This window comes from Nycticebus coucang, chromosome 10 (genome assembly GCF_027406575.1).
Source record: "Nycticebus coucang isolate mNycCou1 chromosome 10, mNycCou1.pri, whole genome shotgun sequence".
Classification (NCBI taxonomy): domain Eukaryota; kingdom Metazoa; phylum Chordata; class Mammalia; order Primates; family Lorisidae; genus Nycticebus; species Nycticebus coucang.
In genome coordinates, this window is record NC_069789.1 from 104,560,850 (window position 1) to 104,573,614 (window position 12,765).

General features: G+C 47.9%; 1 protein-coding gene across 2 annotated transcripts in view; it reads right to left on the bottom strand.

Annotated features, from left to right (window-relative positions):
- Positions 1-2,178: 2,178 nt before the first annotated feature.
- PMF1 (polyamine modulated factor 1) overlaps positions 2,179-12,765 on the bottom strand; it is a 31,576-nt gene continuing 20,989 nt past the window's right edge. The window contains exons 2-5 of one of the 2 annotated variants that reach the window (XM_053608319.1): positions 12,652-12,757; positions 11,550-11,650; positions 9,013-9,208; positions 2,179-2,698 (exon numbers count right to left, since the gene is read on the bottom strand). In XM_053608319.1, the coding sequence (XP_053464294.1) occupies positions 2,645-2,698; positions 9,013-9,208; positions 11,550-11,650; positions 12,652-12,757 (457 nt within the window). In that variant the 3' untranslated portion in view covers positions 2,179-2,644. The remainder of the gene's footprint in view (positions 2,699-9,012; positions 9,209-11,549; positions 11,651-12,651; positions 12,758-12,765) is intronic. The other variant, XM_053608320.1, reaches the window with a different exon arrangement.

Here is a 12,765-nt window from a genome sequence, read left to right on the forward strand (position 1 = left end):
TAGCACAACCTACAGGTGCTACCGCCGGCTGGTACTGTGTGCCTAAACCGAAGATTATACCCTCAGTGGGAGGGAAGCCAGGTCCTTGCCCGTCCGAATGCACTGTATTCCACTTGACTATGCATGCTGCCTGTTATGATCAGGCCCAGCAGTGCACCTCTAACAACCAAACCTATTGGACAACCGTCAGAAAACAAGCAGGGGACCCTAGTTCATCCACAGGGACAGGCAACTTAGCTACTGCTTCCTGTCCTGGGAATGCTGGACAAACTGTATGCTGGAATTTAGGGGCGCCCATCGGGTACATGGACGGGAGAGGGTACAGGACGACATCCGGAAAGCTAGAGTCCAAAAGATGATAGAACAGGATCTTAGGTCCAGATACCCTAAACTCAGTTATCATCCATTAGTTTTACCCGAGAGGTGAGGCAATTTGGCCCTTGACCCCCTTACTGAGGATGTCCTTAGTCTCACCTTTTCCCTTTTAAATAGTACAGCTCCCACCCTCGCTGAAGACTGTTGGTTGTGTTTACACGCTGGCCCCCCTTGACCCACAGCTATAATCACTAATTCATCCATTGGCAACTATTCTAGTGCAGCTTTCAATTGTACATTGGTACCCCCTATTCAAATACAAGCTTACCCCTCGTTTCCAGGAACATGTGTTTGGGCCAGCCCTTACCCAAATGTGTCCAGAGTCGATCGTGAACAAATCCCCCTTTCGTACTGTTTTTCAAATTCTACTCCAGAAGGTGATGGCCTGTTTTGCCCCCTGTTGGGCATGGTTTCTGTTTGCAGGTGAGGATTAGCTTATAGTTTTTTGCCTGTCAATTGGACAGGTTTGTGTGCTTATGCCCTGTTAACACCTGATGTAGATATCATTCCTGGAACCGAGCCCCTCCCCATCCCGGCGTTTGACCACATTGGGGGGAAGGCCAAGAGAGCAATTCACATGATCCCTCTCCTTGTTGGGTTAGGGATCACCGCAGGAGTGGCTACGGGAGCCACAGGACTGGGCCTTACTGTCCAATTCCATCAAAAACTCTCTCTTCAATTAATCAATGACGTTCAGCTCCCATCAGGTACCATTCTTGATCTACAACAACAGCTTGATTCACTAGATGAAGTAGTGTTACAAAATAGACGGGGGTTAGATTTATTAACTGCCGAAAAGGGAGGTATTTGTTTATTTTTTACAGGAGAAATGCTGTTTTTACGCTAATAAATCTGGAATTGTCCAAAACAAAATTAGAGCCCTGCAAGAAAACTTAGAAAGGAGGAGGAACTCCTCGAAAATCCTCTATGGACTGGTCTACATGGCTTGTTACCCTGTTTCCTCCCCTTACTTGGCCCCCTTGTATCACTCATGTTACTTCTTGTTTTTGGACCTTGCATTATTAATAAAATCACCTGGTTCATCCAAAGTAGAATAGAGGCAATACATTTAAATCAGGTCGAGGTCCACTACCACCGAATCATTAACCGAGAGGCTGACTCTTACCAATGACCCCTTCCCTCCGTGTTTCCCATGATGGGTAAGATCCCAGACAAACTGGGACAACCTAAGACAGGACATGGAGAGGTTCCCCCATAAACTGATGTCATAGTGCCAATGACGGGTAAATTCCCTCTGCTATCAGTCCACCTAAGACAGGGACCAAACCTCAGATGTTTGCATCCCAATGACAGGTAAGACTGAGAGTGTGAGAGTGGACAACCTAAGACAGGGACTATGTATAGCCAGTAACTGTAGTATTGTACAAAAACAAAAGGGGGAGTTGTTGGGCCTTCTCGCGTGGGCAAGGCCTACTTGAGGCCTAGAGGAACTTCCTAAGCCTGAGTCGAGTTGGTGCTGTCCGCGCACTTCCGCATAGGAGTGACTCAGCAAGACCCGACCTGAAACAGCCTCTGCCTGGATACAGGTGACGGGGTTAGATTTTATTGGCTTGAAGCCTGTCACCTCATTTTACGTACCCCCTCCTTCCTGCTTCCACCCTTTACCCCCTAGCTGAAGCAGCGTGTTACAATAAAGGTGAGATCCTGCTTCGACAGCCTCCCGGCTCCATGTGGTTTTCTTCGAGTCGCCGACACTCGCCATCCCGCTGGGCAAGGTCAGGCTAGCCCCATCTTCCCTCAGCTGCGACTGCCGGAGGACCCAGCACGGAAGTACCTCACAGATTACAGTGTATAGGAGGAAGTTTATTTATGGATGTGGGGAGAATATGGTACCAGCCCTTGGGCTGGCCAGCAAGGGGGCAATCAGTGCAGATTGAAAACAGATTCTCCAAGCCCATCACTGGGAGGACTCAGGAACCAGCAGGAAGGGGTGGCAGAACCGACCCAAACCAAGAGGAAAGAAAGCAGAGCGCTCAACTCCCAGGGTGGGAGCTGGGCCAAGAATCCTACAGTTATTAAAATCCGAGGGAATCAGGAGGTGGGAGTGAGACCAACCCCCAGGGAGCCCCAAAGGCACAGTGGCAGTGGGGCTTGCTGCAGCCTGGTTCTCTGCAAAATTCTATCACTGCTTAACAACTGGGCACCATTTCAGCTATCCTCAGAGGCTGCTTGCCCAGGCTCAGCGTGCTGGACCACAGGCCTTGTCCTCAACCTTAACTGCCCTCTGCTTCTGGGCCCAGCCATCTCCTCACTCAGGCTCTCTCAGCACAGCCAGCAGCTCCCTCTGTTCTCTGTGTAAAGCCTGAAACCAACAGGAGAGAACAGACAAGTCAGGATGTGAGAAAACCCAAATCCTTTGCCTCCATTGTCTTTGACTCTAGGCCTATGTTTCCTCCAGGACGATATGGATGGGGTCTGTGGCTCACTCATTGGTCCTGCAGGGCTCATTAGGATGAAGGCACATTAGAAAGTTCCCATCATTAGGGCAGAGCATGTGGCTCACTGGGCCCATATACTGGGGGTGGCAGGTTCAAACCCAGCCCTGGCCAAACTGCAAAAAAAGAAAAAAAAAAAAAAAAAGCTGGGGGTTGTGGCGGGCACCTGTAGTCCCAGCTACTCAGGAGGCTGAGGCAAGAGAATCACCTAAGCCCAGGAGCTGGAGGTTGCTGTGAGCTGTGATGCCACAGCACTGTACCGAGGGCAACAGAGTGAGACTCTGTCTCTGATAAAAAAAAAAAAAAAAAAAATGTTCCCACCATTAAGCAGGTGTTTGTGGCAGGCTGGGTTCTATGACCACCTGGGCTAAGCCTCCCTTAAGCTGGGCACATCTTCAATAATGGCCTTCTTTGCAGCTGCCACACAGGGCTCAGCACTAGACACTCAACCCAGCAGACCCACTTCTGGCAATGTGGGGACCCACAGCCAGAATGGATGAGGTATGGCTATAAGAGCAGGCAGCTTGGGCAGCGCCTGTGGCTCAGTTGGTAAGGCGCCAGCCCCATATACCGAGGGTAGCGAGTTCAAACCTGGCCCCGGGCAAACTGCAACCAAAAAATAGCAGGGCGTTGTGGCGGGCGCCTGTGATCCCAGCTACTCGGGAGGCTGAGGCAAGAGAATCGCTTGAGCCCAAGAGTTGGAGGTTGCTGTGAGCTGTGTGAGGCCACGGCACTCTACTGAGGGCCATATGGTGAGAATCTGTGTCTTCAAAAAAAAAAAAAAAAGAGCAGGCAGCTTTATTCCCCCTCTTAAAATAGAAGCACTGAGTGTCACAAATTGTGCCCCTTGGCAATTGTTATTTGACCATTTGGAAGGCAGGGACCAATAACAGAAGTGATTGGGGCCTGTGATGAAATTGAAATTGCAACATGAAGCAATGGCGTTGCCTGCAGACTTGGCAGGGTGGCCCCAGGAGTGCCTTAGACTTAACTCTGACAGGACAGCACCAGGTGAAGGGTCTTGGTCACTCCCACCCTCATACCTGCTGTCTAGTCCCCCAGACTAATCTGACCTGGGAAGGGTAGCGCCTGTGGCTCAGTGGGTAGGGTACCAGCCCCACATACTGAGGGTGGTGGGTTCAAACCTGTCCCCGGCCAAACTGCAACAACAACAAAAAAAGTCTGACCTCGGGAGACTGGAGGGAGTGGGGACAAGAGGGAGCAGAACAGGTTGTCAGCCTTCCACTTGCTGCTGCCATCCCAGGGTTTCAGGCCTTTGTGGAGGTGGGCAAGGCCTTTTCAGGCTACAGATAACTGGCCTTGGGAAGAGAAGACCGGGAGGGTCTAGGAACCACAGATTTTTGGCCCTGCCCAGCTCAAGAACATGAGGTTCTACCCCAGGGCTGTCAAGTGGCTCTACGTAGCTACAAGCTGGACATCTAATGCTAGATAAAGGCTGGGCACAGTGGCTCAAATCTGTAATCCCAGCACTTGGGAGGCTGAGGCGGGTGGATGGCCTGAGCTCACAGATTTGAGACCAGCCTAAGTGAGAGTGAGACCTTGTTTCTAAAAATAGTAGAGGTAGGCACCTGCAGTCCCAGCTACTCAGGAGGTTGAGGCAAGAAAATTGCTTGAGGCTTGGTGCCCATAGCACAGTGGTTATGGTGCCAGCCACATACATCAAGGCTAGCGGGTTCAAACCTGGCCTGGGCCAGCTAAACAACAATGACAACTGCAACAAAAAATAGCCGGGCGTTGTGGCAGGCACCTGTAGTACCAGGTACTTGGGAGGCTCAGGCAAGAGAATCGCTTAAGCCCAAGAGTTTGAGATTGCTGTGAGCTGTGACTCCACAGCACTCTACCAAGGGTGACATACTGAGACACTGTCTTCAAAAAAAAAAAAAAAAAAAAAAGTAAATGCTAGATAGAACCCAATAGATTCTCTTTAGGCCTACTAAAAACCTCTTGGAACCACACCTCAAATCCTTCTTAAGGCCAGATGCAGTGGCTCATGCCTGTACTCGTAGCACTTTGGGAGGCCAAGACAGATAGATTGCCTGAACTCAGGAGTTTGAGACCAGCCTGAGCAAGAGCAACACCCTGTCTCTAAAAAAATAGCTGGGCATTGTGGAGGGCACCTGTAGTCACAGCTACTTGGGAGGCTGAGCCCAAGAGTTTGAGGTTGCTGTGAGCTATGACACCATGGCACTCTACCAAGGGCAACAAAGACTCTGTCTCAAAAAAAGAAAAAAATCCTTTGCTAGGTGTGGTAGCTAATACCTCTAATCCTAGCATTCTCAGAAGCCAAGACAGGTTGGACTACTTGAAGTCAGGAGCTCCAGACCAGCCTGAGCAAGAGCAAGACCCCCATCTCTACTTTAAAAAAGAAAAAAAAAAAAAAAAATAGAAAAACTAACTGGGCGTGGTGGCAGGTGCCTGTAGCCCCAGCTGCTTGGGAGGCTGAGGCAAAAGAATTGCTCAAGCCCAAGAGTTTGAGGTTGCTGTGAGCTATGACACCACAGCACTCTACCCAGAATGACAGAGTGAGACTCTGTCTCAAATAAAGAAAAAAAAGGGCTCAGTGCCTGTAGCTCAGTGGCTAGGGTGGCCGGCCATATACACCAAGGCTGGTGGGTTCAAACCTGGCTTGGGCCTGATAAACAACAATGACAACTACGACAACAACAACAACAACAAAAAAAGCTGGGCGCTGTGGTGGGCGCCTGTAGTCCCACCTACTTGAGAGGCTGAGGCAAGAGAATAGTTTAAGCCCAAGAGCTCAAGAGCTTGAGGTCGCCATGATCTGTGATGCCACATCACTCTACTGAGGGCAACATAGACTCTGCCCCCCCCCACCGCCCAAAAAAAAAAGAAAATCCTTCTTGTCACTTTGCAGCCATACCTGCTTCCTGTGTCATTCAGCTTGATCAACCTCTTCACTAGTCATGAGTAACTTTGGGCCACTTTTAAAGGGCTGTATTGCCCAGGCTATATACTTGAACTCTTGGTCTCAAGCAATCTCTCAAGTAGCTTGGACTATAGGTATGGGTCTAAACATCTTCAAATTATAGTATTTCAAAAAGAAGTTATTCTTTTTGTTTTAAATTCCAAGAAGGATGGTTTTTGTAGTTCTTTTCTTATATCTTAGTCTAAGTTTTAAGCATTGTGGTGCATTAAAAAATCCTAATCAATGATTAAAATTTTAACAACATGAATCCATTTTGGATTCTGTACTTAAGAGGTCACATCAGTATCTCACCCTTGGGGATCTTGGCTTTAAATATGAGAAGCATGTTATAAATATTCATCTGTGGATGAAACTAATAGGCAAAGCAAACCCTCTTTTAAAAAAATTTCCACCTGTGTGGAATAAACTTGGTAAAAAGTAAGTAAGATTAACATGCAGAAATAATTTAACCCTTATAAAAGGTTTTAAAAAGTGGGAAATGCGGGCGGTGCCTGTGGCTCAGTGAGTAGGGCGCCAGCCCCATATACTGAGGGTGGTGGGTTCAAACTGCAACAACAACAAAAAAAATAGCTGGGCGTTGTGGGGGGTGCCTGTAGTCCCAGCTGCTTGGGAGGCTGAGGCAAGAGAATCACCTAAGCCCAAGAGCTGGAAGTTGCTGTGAGCTGTGTGACGCCACAGCACTCTACAGAGGGCAGTAAAGTGAGACTCTGTCTCTACAAAAAAAAAAAAAAAAAAGTGGGAAATGCTGTGCTTTTTAGAAAAAGAATTCAGAGGAGGAAGAAAACCACCTCAAGTATGTTACTTTTCATCCTGTACTTCTCACTGGGACTGTTAAGGCCATATAGTAAATTTTAAATGGGCCACATATTTTGTTTTCAGCAAGTTACTATGTAAAATGCTATAAATTATGTCTATGTTGAGAGTATTTTAACAAGAGATCTATATCCAAAGTTGTTTTTGTGTGTAATATATATATATATTTTTTGAGACAGAGCCTCAAGCTGTCACCCTGGGTAGAGTGCTGTGGCATCACAGCTCACAGCAACCACCAACTCTTGGGCTTAAGCAATTCTCATGTCTCAGCCTCCCAAATAGCTGGGACTACAGGTGCCTGCCACAATGCCCCGCTATTTTTTGGTTGTACTTATCATTGTTTTTTGGCAGGCCAGGGCTGGATTCGAATCTGCCAACTCTGGTGTATGTGGCTGGCGCCTTAGCCGCTTGACTTACAGGCACTGAGCCTATTTTTTTTTTTTTGTTTTTTTAGAGACAGAGTCTCACTTTGTTGCCCTTGGTAGAGTGCCATGGCATCACAGCTCCCAGCAACCTCCAGCTCTTGGGCTTAGGCGATTCTCTTACTTCAGCCTCCCTAGTAGCTGGGACAACAGGCGCCTGCCACAACACCCGGCTATTTTTTTGTTGCAGTTCGGCCAGGGATGGGTTTGAATTCACCACCCTCAGTATATGGGGCCGGCACCCTCCTCACTGAGGCCACAGGCGCTGCCCTGTTTTTGTATATTTAAATGCTTAGATTTATTTTTTTGTTAAGTGCAGCATACTCTCATATTTGCATATAATTATATTGATCAGATGTTTAAAATTATTTCAAATCATTAAAATAATTATTTTATTACAAGAAAAAAAAAAGACTCTTGAGACAGAGTCTTACTCTTTGGCCCTAGGTAGAGTATCATGGCGTCATCATAGCTCATAGCAACCTCAAACTCTTGGGCTTAAGTGATCCTCTTGTCTTAATTTTTCTTTCTTTTTTTTTTCTTTTGTAGAGACAGAGTCTCACTGTACCGCCCTCGGGTAGAGTGCCGTGGAGTCACTTGGCTCACAGCAACCTCTAACTCTTGGGCTTACACGATTCTCTTGTCTCAGCCTCCCGAGCAGCTGGGACTACAGGTGCCCGCCACAACGCCCGGCTATTTTTTTGTTGCAGTTTGGCCCGGGCTGGGTTTGAACCCTCCACCCTCGGCATATGGGACCGGCGCCCTCCTCACTGAGGCCACAGGCACTACCCTGTTTTTGTATATTTAAATGCTTAGATTTATTTTTTTGTTAAGTTCAGCATACTCTCATATTTGCATATAATTATATTGATCAGATGTTTAAAATTATTTCAAATACTTCATTAAAATAATTATTTTATTACAAGAAAAATAAAAAGACTCTTAAGACAGAGTCTTACTCTTTGGCCCTAGGTAGAGTATCATGGCGTCATCATAGCTCATAGCAACCTCAAACTCTTGGGCTTAAGTGATCCTCTTGTCTTAATTTTTCTATTTTTAGTAGCGATGGGGTCTTACTCTTGCTCAGGCTGGCTTCAAACTCCTGAGCCCAAGCAATCTGTCCTCCTTTGCCTTCCAGAGTGGTGGGATAATAGGTGTAAGCCACTGCACTTGTCCCACTTATAAAGATTAAGTTCACACTTAAAACATATCCTCCTTTGAGGGACACACATTTATTGCACGGAGGATATGTTTTAGATGTGGTGAAGGCTCTAGAAGTCATTCTAATGTACACATTTTTTTTTTTTTTGTAGAGACAGAGTCTCACTTTATGGCCCTCGGTAGAGTGCCGTGGCATCACACAGCTCACAGCAACCTCCAACTCCTGGGCTTAAGCAATTCTCTTGCCTCAGCCTCCCGAATAGCTGGGACTATAGGCGCCTGCTTCAATGCCCGGCTATTTTTTGGTTGTAGTTTGGCTGGGGCCGGGTTTGAACTCGCCACCCTCAGTATATGGGGCTGGTGCCTTACCGACTGAGCCACAGGCGCCGCCCAATGTACACATTCTAAATAATATATTGGGCAACAGTTACATGAAATAGTAGAATGGCTACTGGATGCAGAGGGTCTAGCTCCAACTCTGGTGTGGAGGAGCTGTTACCTTGGGCAAGTCACTGCCTTCTCTAGGCCTGTGTTATCGTCACCTGCTGCCTCAAAGGAATGCAAGCCTTTGGACTTTAGGAAGAGCAGACGTGCCCAGGGTGAGGAGAGGATGTAGGGAAGCCCGTCTGCTGAAGTCAGCAAAGAGACTACTGCACACATCCAAAGAGAGGTAATGAGCGGCTGTTCTACAGCAGCAGACTCTCCAACTCCTTACTGGGATCCTTATGTTGGATTGGAGGAAGCTACCAATTTGGGGGTCTCAGAAGGCCTATTAGGGAAAGAAGAGAAAGCAGGTACGTAGAACTAGTACATTTACCTGCCAGGCCTCCTGCCGGGCCTGGATCTGGCGCTGCAGCTCCTCCACTTGCTTGCGCCCAGCCAGAATGGCATCTGCAAGCTGCCGGTTCTCAGCCTCCTGTTTCTGCACACACCGCTGCAGGGTATCCCGTTGCTGCAAGAAATAGGGTGCAATGGTGCTATGCAGGTCCTTCTCCGGAATCCCGCTGGGGCGCCTAGAGAGCCACACAGAACACAAAGGGTGGGGGGTAAGATATGTGGGAGAGGATTCTATTTCCCAGCCCAATTGTGACATTCTCACCTCCAGTCCCAAGTTGGGCTGCCTTCTAAGGCTTCTCCTGCAGTCCCTCTCATCTCCCAAGAACTTGTTTCTGATGGAATGCTCACCTCCTGTCCCTCAGCTTCAGTGCCAAGGGGTACATCTCTCCCCCTTCTGACTTCAGCTCCTATCTTAGCCTTTCTGACTGGACCCCATATTCTCCTCATCTAGAACACTCTAGAGGTGACTGTTAAGCCCCTGCCTCTGTCCTTGTGACTGTGTGCCTTGCTGGTGCATCCACTCCATCAGACTGTGAGCTGGAAAGATCAGGGGTAGCTGGAGGGCTCTGGTAAGTGTTGGCTAATGTGGGAATATAAAGAAAGACAGGGCCAAAGAAATAAGATTACTAGGGGGTGGGGTGTTAAAAGCCATGGTAGGTTCTTTTAAAAATTCTTTTTCAGCTATAAAACTTAATTCTTTTTTTTTTTTTTTTTTTGAGACAAAGTCACCCCTGGTAGAGTGCTGTGGCATCAGAGCTCACCGCAACCTTAGACTCCTGGGCTCAAGCGATTCTCTTGCCTCAGCCTCCCAAGTAGCTGGGATTACAGGTGCCAGCCACAACACCCAGCTATTTTTTGTTTTTGAGACAGAGTCTCATTATGTCGCCCTCGGTAGAGTGCTGTGGCATTACAGCTCACAGCAACCTCCAACTCCTAGGCTTAGGCGATTTTCTTGCCTCAGCCTCCCAAGTAGCTGGGACTACAGGTGCCCACCCCAATGCCCGGCTATTTTTTGTTGCAGTTTGGTCGGGGCTGAGTTTGAACCCGCCACCCTTGGTATATGGGGCCAGCACCCTACCCATTGAGCCACAGGCGCTGCCCAACACCTGGCTATTTTTATAGGTGGGGGTCTCACTCTAGTTTAGGCTGGTTTCGAACCCGTGAGCTCAGGTAATCCACCTGCCTCAGTCTCCCAGAGTGGTGGGATTACAGGCATGAGCCACCATGACCAGCCAAAACTTAATTCTCTTAAGTATTAAAGTCACAAGCCATAAAAAAAAATGGAGGTTGGCTCGGCACTTGTGGCTCAAGCGGCTAAGGTGCCAACCACAAACACCTGAGCTGATGGGTTCGAATCCAGCCCTGGCCCTCCAAACAATAATGACAGCTGCAACCAAAAAATAGCCAGGCGTTATATGCCTGTAGTCCCAGCTACTTGGGAGGTGGAGGCAGGAGAATCGCTTGAACCCAAGAGTTGGAGGTTGCTATGAGCTGGGATGCCACAGCACTCTATCCAGGACAGCTTGAGGCTCTGTCTCAAAAAAAAAATAAAAATAAATGGAGATACAGGCTCAGTGTCTGTAGCTCAGTGAGTAGAGCGCCAGCCACATGCACCAAGGATGGTGAGTTCGAGCCCAGCCCAGGCCTGCTAAACAGCAATGACAGTTGCAATCAAAACAATAGCTGGGCGTTATGGTGGGTACCTGTAGTCCCAGCTACTTGGGAGGCTGAGGCAGGAGAATCGCTTGAGCCCAGGAGTTTGAGGTTGCTGTGACCTATGACACCACGATACTTTACCCAGGGTGACAGCTTGAGACCCTGTCTCAAAAAAAAAAAAAAAAAAAAATTGGAGGTACAAAAAAATACCTACTCCATGTGGCCTAGGATTCCACTGAGGGTGAGAGGGTTGTGGGAGGCAGGGGCTCAGGCCGCTGTGGTCTGAATGCCCTCCATTCTCCCCAGGCCCCGCTTCTCTATTTGCACTTGACACACTAGGCAGCCAGGCTGCCCACTAGAATGTCAGCTCCAGGAGAGTAGATGCCATTATCTATATGTTCATTCTGAGTCTCTGGTATCTAAAATAGTATCAAGCATAACTCCCTAAACATCTGTTGAATAAACAAATGATCCTAATCTACACAATTCCAACCATGGCAGTTCTATCCCTTCCCACTCCCTGCAGCCTTTCCTCTCTCTTACAGGCCCAACAGGTCCATGTGAGCTCCCCTAGGACTTCTCAGTCTGCTCTCAAACCACTCCCCTCCCTGAACCTGTGGACAATATGTGCTCACCCTGGGGCTCTCCTCCCCCAGACAGAACCCTGTGTTTCAACTGTTCTTGGTTACTATTCAGTATCTGTCCTCTCTACTTATCCCTGTCAAAGGGTCCTCTCAGGGGCCATGAGCCCTGAGTCTCATGGATATAAATCAGTCTTAAAGTCTCCTTCAAGAAGCTGAATTGCTGCTACTTTCCTATGCACCTCCCACCACGCTTTCACCTCCCCACCCCCACACTCACCAGGCTGGTTCCTTTCGGGCTTTGCCTTCTTCCACAATTTTATCCAAGGCATTCAAGACAGCTTCCAGGTTCCCTTCCTCTTTGATTTCTGAGACTTCCTCCTGAAGAGAAAGGAGGAAAGAGTTGTGATATACTAGACAAACCCATAGTGAAAATACATTAAAATGCTAACAGCACCTAGTAGGATTTTGGCTAATTTCTATTTTGTATCTTTGTACTTTCCCAAACATTCCAACTTTCCTACAACATATGGCTTTCATAATTAAGAAGATAAAATACAAAATGGGAGACATTTTTTTTTTTTGGAGACAGAGCCTCAAGCTTTAGCCCTAGATAGAGTGCTGTGCCGTCACAGCTCACAGCAACCTCCAACTCCTGGGCTTAAGTGATTCTCTTGTCTCAGCCTCCCAAGTAGCTGGGACTACAACACCCAGCTATTTTTTAGTTGTAGTTGTCATTGTTGTTTGGCAGGCCTGGGCCGAATTCGAACCCGCCAGCTGTGGTGTATGTGGCTGGTGCCTTAGCCGCTTAAGCTACAGGTGCCACTGAAAATGGGAGACATTTAAAGAGCCTGCAGCAAGCCTCTCCCCTCCCTTGCCATCTGTGAATGCTGCAACCCTGCTGCTACTCGACTTCCAGAGCCTTTGCTGACACTGTACATGCTGATGCTCCATGGGACCATCCTGGGGTGTAGAAGCATGGAAGTTTACCTCTATAGAGATATTACAGTCACTTAAAGATAAGAATAGAAGTGTATACTTTTTAATATTCCCAGTAGCATTCAGTTCCACTGATCAAACAATTCATTAAATGCCTTCCCTGTACCAGGTGTCACACCAAGAGCTGGAGGTACAAAGATGAGTAAAACCCCATCCTGCCCTCACTGAGTCCACAGTCTATTGTGGCAGACATGTATAGACGTGTAATTATGATACTGGACAATAAAGAGGAGGGGGAGGGATGACTAATGCTGTAGCCTGCTGGGCATCAAGAAATTTTAGGGGCTGAGGATATGGGGCAGAGGGTAGGGTCACTGCCCTCAGGGGACTGACTAGAGACAAAACCAAAATCAGCAGTACCTGCTGGGCTTCCTGCTACTCACCCGAATAGATGTCTGCAACTGAGTTATAAACTTGTCATAGATTCGCTGTGTCATCTCAGGCTGCAACTGGTAGAAGTGCTTGTAACAGTCAGTGAATCTCTGGTAGCTAGCAGG